The sequence below is a fragment of the Euphorbia lathyris genome, chromosome 9 (assembly GCF_963576675.1).
Source record: "Euphorbia lathyris chromosome 9, ddEupLath1.1, whole genome shotgun sequence".
NCBI classification, from domain to species: domain Eukaryota; kingdom Viridiplantae; phylum Streptophyta; class Magnoliopsida; order Malpighiales; family Euphorbiaceae; genus Euphorbia; species Euphorbia lathyris.
In genome coordinates this window covers 54,642,019-54,648,041 of record NC_088918.1, presented here as the reverse complement: position 1 = coordinate 54,648,041, position 6,023 = coordinate 54,642,019, and the positions used below count along the sequence as shown (strand labels likewise).

Genomic DNA, 6,023 nt, shown 5'->3' with positions numbered 1-6,023 from the left:
ACCTAGTAAAACGCCACTCAGTGTCAGCACAAACAACAAGTTTGATATCAATAACATTTCTATTCAAATTAAGAATTGTAGCATGATTATCCATTTTCCATGACAAGCTTAGCCCACCACTCCTACCAATAGGCTCAACGCTAAAGCAATAAGGAAAGGCTAACTTACGCCTAATAGAGTCCAAACTACTAAGCCCAATCCTCGTTTCAGAAAGAAAAATAATAACTGGTTTGTAATTTTGGATAAGGTCTATCAAAATGCCAACTGCTCATGGGTTGTCCAGTCCAGGACAGTTCGAGACTAATAGACTCATGATGATGGGTGAGCCTGTCCAGTAGAGCCACATAAAACTCGTTTTTTGGATCCACAATTAAACTATCATTTGAAACTGCCTCCAATAATGTTGAACAAACTCTCATTGGTGCCGGACCTGACAATTTATAGGCCCCAAGCGAAATGAAAAATAAAGGCCCATTTAACAAAAACAATTGTACGTAGAATTTTAAAATATATTCCTATAAATAATAAACAAAAAGTATTTCATTAATGATTATACAGTACATATTATTACGGTTATCAAATACATTTGTTTATGAAGAATCAAAAAAATGTTTCAGAATTTCTTTAGATTAACCCTCAACCTATATTTGGAAAGTCAATTGGACAACTTTTATGTCTAAAATATCAATTATTTGGGCTCTTTAAATTTTAAATGACACTAATATATAAATAAAAAAAAAGTTAAACTGTATATATATATAAATTTTTTTGGCCCTCTCCATCACTGAGCTATAAGCCGGCGCATTCTGGGACTAGGATCAAGGCTGACCCTGACTTCCATATTTAGTGGCATTAATCGTGAGATTAATGACGACATTAAAGGAAATATTAATAGGGGTGACATTAATCATGAAATTATGACGATATTAGTTGAATAATTAATACGACAGTTGATTACGGAGGAGTAAATCATGGGTCAAAATATGAGTCTCTGGAGCAGATGTCGTGGTCATGGAAATAAAACATAGAAGGAAATAAATTAATAGTTATAAAACCTGCTAAAATCTGTTTATTGACTAATTTATTTAAAAAATCTAATGTAATAATCGAATATTTGTAATATATTTAAAATTTCCATATATGAACAAATTTACACCATTTTATACGTTACGAGTAAATTTATCTTCCTTTGTATTTAAACTTTATCCTATATATATACCGCAACACTTACTAACCTAGTTTTTCGTTTTCTTTGTTCTTTTTGTTTGGTGAGTTTTTCTTTCTTTCTTTTTCTTCTTTTAGTTTTTTTTTTTTACCTAGTTGATTTTTTTAAAGTAAAAAAGAATAATAATTAGAATATAAAAATAGTCAATTACTAATAATCTCTAAGTATGTAACTTTTTTTTTTTTTTTTTTTATCTAGTTGATTTGTTAAAGTGAAAAAGGAATAATTAGATTAGACTATAAAAATAGTCAAAAAAAGGTGTGTTTTCCTTTTAATTTATGTTAAAGTTTTGGCAAGTAATCTTCCAATCACCCACACGGTTGGCTGGTCTAATTGTAATTTAAGAAAAAAAGTGGGGGTATTTCTTTCCCAGATCTGTTCATCTTTCCTAAATATATAATTGATACGGAAAGCCAACTTGTTCATCATTTCTCAGAAGAAACAGACAACGGTTGCCCTCATTCTCTTCTCTTTTCAAAGAAGCAACAGAATCACAAAATCAACTAATACCCATCTTCCATACAACTCCTTTTTCTCAACCCTAAGGTACGGAATTACAATTTGCTCTTCAATTTCTTCCATTACTCCTCACTATTAGCTGTGATTTTATTTTATTTTAATTTTTGTGTTTTTCAAGCTCTTGTTTTGATGGTAAAGGAAGATTTCCCTTCTCTTCTTTTTGTGGTTTTGACTAAGGACCTTGGGCATTAAATTTCAGTCTTGGCTCATTAATTGTGAGAATATGTGGTCACAATTCAACCTATATGGTTCTTTTGTCTTACTTGGATTATGAATTCTCATCTTTGTTTGAAAGAATTTGAAGTTTTAATTCATGGTGTGTAACTAGTTCTGTAAATTTATTCCCTAGCCGTCTGATTTGTATATCTTCTTCTGTTAACTAATAGATCAATTCGATTTATGCTTATATAGAGAGCTCAATTTATATCCCTTCAAACAAAATTATGTGACTGATTTTTATTTTAAATTTTGTCTGTGAGAAGAATAGAAGACGGGATTTTATGCCTTGGCATCTGGGGGAATTTTTTATTTTTGTACATTTTTTTCAACAGTATGGTTTGATTGTCGGTTTGCCACTAGAAGTGCCTTTTAGCCTTTAAAGTGCCTTTTTCTATTGGTTACTGGATAGCTTTTCTGCTTTTGTTTCAACGAAGAGTTGAGTCAGTGTCAGTACTATAGATTTCAGGACTCATCCTGGAATATAGAATTTTTTTTTTTTTTTTTCTGTTGGTGATAAGGCTTCTGATTGATTCTAGGTGTGCTGATATTGTCGGTTGATTTTAAGTCAACTTTTTTTTGTTATTAATTGATTCTAGGTGTGCTGGTATTGTCGGTTCATTCTAGCACAGTGCTTCTGTGCTTGCAAATTTCCTTCATTGCATAGCAAGTACTAAGTAGATGGTTGAAGGTGGAAACCCAATAGTCAAATGTAAGAAGTTCAGTGCTTTTGCTTTATCAGTTGAATTTGGACCCTGAAACATCTCCTGTTTGCCTTGTTCACCACTTATTTTATCAGTCTTAGGAAATTCAATAATCTAGTCCATGCTAGGTCTTCCTTAATGCTTGTCTCAGTGTTTATGTTGACTGGTAAACTTTCTGGTTTTTGAGTATGTGATTTTCATTTTTTCTTTCTTTCATTAGTAATCAATTGAATAGCCAAAGGGTTTGTGTGACTGTAACTTGGAAATGGTAGGCTGAACAGGCACGCAAAGAATGCTTCTGGTCTGAGTCTCTGATTCTGGTCCGAGTCTCTGCTTTGTGGTGGTTTTATTATTTCATTCTTGCTTCAAGTTCATGTAAAGCAATACCATTCAATCACCTCTTTTTTGAGCTAGGAGCTGTGATAACCTTAACTTTACCATGATATTAACAAATATGAAATATCCAGTTCCATTAAAGTAGCATCCGGATAAATCTGAGTCTTTTTTTCTTTTATTCCTTCTGGATTCCGGTGGATGGGAATGCAGTTTACTTTGCGCTATTCTGTTTTTTTGAATTTAGTTCCTTTTCCAAGTTGAGGGCGAGCCTTGGCGCAACGGTAAAACGTTGTTGTTGTGTGACCAGAGGTCACGGGTTCGAGTCTTAGGAGCGGCCTCTTGCCAATTAAATTGGCAAGGGAAGGCTTGCCCCCCAATACACCCTTGTGGTGGGACCCCTCCCCGGACCCTCGCTCAGCGGGGACGCGTAATGCGACCGGGCCGCCCTTTTTTTTTTTTTTTTTTTTAGTTCCTTTTCCAAGTTCTTGCATTGCTCTCCATCTATCTTTTCCTGTTTGTCATTTTCTCTTTCTTTTTTTAGTTCTATGATCTCTTCTCAAATTTATCAACAAGGTAAAAGTTGACTCTAATCTAATTTTGGTTTCCTTCAATTGGCAGAATTGTGTTACCTTTTGATACATTGCTCTGAAATTAGAGACTATCAGCCTCGGACAATTTTGTCAACAAGGGATTATATTGAAGCCAACCATTACCGCTGAATGATAACATGTGGCTTTCTGGGATTATAATACCTAAGAGGTACCAATTGTAATTAAAAGGCAGGTATTATTATCTATTGCAATTGAGGAAGCTAAGTAACAGGGGTGAAGTTTAGATGCAAACTTCTCGGAAATTCAAAAGTTCAGCTGGTATTCATGGGTTCTACAACCAAGCACAACATATTGATCCCTATGGTTTGTCTCACATACAGATTTTAGACAACAATGTATACTCAGATGTTGGCAGTCAAGGGACAAGTGCTTCCTTTCAGACGGTCAAGGAAGAATACTTCACCTTGGACTCATCTACAGCAACGGGAAGTTTTATGGTCTATGATTCACCAGCTGCTAGCGTCTCATCTAACAGAAGCCCCTTATCACCCCAAGGTTCGCACTCATGCCTGTCAGATCCTCATCATTCCCCTGACATCTATGAATCTCCGCTGAGTGGATCATCATTTGCCGATGATGACAATGTATTAATGAGGCAGAAACTGCGGGAACTAGAATTTACGTTATTGGGGCCTGAATCCGACTTCACGAACAACAGTGATTTTTGCCTCCACCAAGCTGATCAATTAGCCAGGTGGGACTGGAGCCAAATGGGTGATATGATTCCTAGGTTAGATATAAAACAGATGCTCTTTGCCTGTGCTGAAGCAATATCTGATGAAGATATACCGAGAGCAGCAGGTTTAATGCATGTGTTGGAGCAAATGGTGTCGGTTTCTGGAGAGCCCATACAGCGTTTAGGAGCTTACATGTTGGAAGGGCTTAGGGCACGGGTAGAACTGTCGGGAAGTAAAATCTACCGAGCTTTAAAGTGTGATGTACCAGTAAGCTCAGATCTCATGACTTACATGAGTGTTCTCTTTAATATCTGCCCGTACTGGAAGTTCGCTTACGTTTCTGCGAATGCTGTCATCCAGGAAGCTGTGGAATTTGAACCTAGAATTCACATCATAGATTTTCAGATTGCTCAGGGCACCCAGTGGATGTATTTGATGAAGGCACTTGCAAATCGGCCAGGTGGCCCCCCTTCAATTCGCATAACTGGTGTTGATGATTCGCAATCAGCTCATGCTCGTGGCGGAGGACTTCATATTGTTAGGCAAAAGTTGTTAAGTTTTGCTCAGTCAAACAATGTGCCATTTCAATTCCATGATGTAGCCATGTCCGGCTGTGAGGTTCAGCTAGAACATCTTGCACTTCAACCAGGCGAAGCTGTGGTTGTGAATTTTCCTTACGTATTGCACCACATGCCAGATGAGAGCGTGGACACATGGAATCACAGAGATCGACTCTTGAGGCTGGTGAAGAGTTTGTCACCGAAAGTGGTGACTCTCGTCGAGCAAGAATCCAACACAAATACTAAGCCTTTCCTTCCACGGTTCCAGGAAACACTAGAATATTATAAAGCAATGTTTGAATCAATCGATGCCGGATCAACTAGGGATGACAAGCAGAGAATAAACGCGGAGCAGCACTGTGTAGCTAGGGACATAGTGAATATGATTGCTTGTGAGGGTCCAGACAGGGTCGAACGACATGAAGTATTTGGGAAGTGGAGATTAAGATTCACAATGGCTGGATTTAATCAGTACCCATTGAGTTGTTCGGTGACTACTGCTGTGAAAAATCTATTGAAGGAATATGATAGAAACTATGGACTTCAAGAGAAGGATGGGGCTGTTTATCTGTGGTGGATGAACACAGTGATGTCAACATCTTCTGCTTGGAGGTGAAAGTGGTAATAGTCTTAATTCCACATCTGTAAATTTTGTCTTACGGTTCTTTGGTATTTGCATTTATGATCTATAGTAATGTTTGTAACTGACTAGCAATCAGATTAGCTCTTTTCAGAAACTAATGTTAAGGACAAGAAAAAAAAAAGATGCTCGTATAATTCGATATGTATGCGGAATGAAGTAGAAACTGATCTGCTTCATGGTGCAGTTTTTCTGGTCTTGTATAATTTTTGGATAAATGGCAAATTTATCTTTCCTTAAATTTGTGTCGCTGGCAAGTGAGATAGACAGTGTTAGGTTTGTGTTTGAGATAGACTAGCAAGAATCAAAACAAATGTTATGAACAAGCTGCCACAGCGATGTCATTGGCTGAGTCTGGAAGCATTCACCCCAATAATATCTCACTTTGGTATTTCTCAAAACATAAGTTTGGAAATTAGTCTACTAAACTTTTCTTAGGAGTATCTTTTAAGTTGGCAACAACCCCTTGGTTCCCACATTGGTCCTCTTTGATAAAGAGCTTTTTGGGACAAAATTAGAGGATTTTGATTAGTCA

General features: G+C 36.7%; 1 protein-coding gene across 2 annotated transcripts; it reads left to right on the top strand.

Annotated features, from left to right (window-relative positions):
* Positions 1–1,612: 1,612 nt before the first annotated feature.
* Positions 1,613–5,729, top strand: LOC136205357 (scarecrow-like protein 13). 2 transcript variants are annotated; one of them, XM_065995900.1, is made up of 3 exons: positions 1,650–1,771; positions 2,560–2,672; positions 3,619–5,729. In XM_065995900.1, the coding sequence occupies exon 3, from the start codon at positions 3,836–3,838 to the stop codon at positions 5,462–5,464; it is 1,629 nt and encodes a 542-aa protein (XP_065851972.1). In that variant the 5' UTR covers positions 1,650–1,771; positions 2,560–2,672; positions 3,619–3,835; the 3' UTR covers positions 5,465–5,729. The 2 variants fall into 2 exon arrangements, with proteins under 2 accessions (XP_065851971.1, XP_065851972.1); XM_065995899.1 differs by lacking the exon at positions 2,560–2,672 and having other exon boundaries at positions 1,613–1,771.
* Positions 5,730–6,023: the final 294 nt, after the last annotated feature.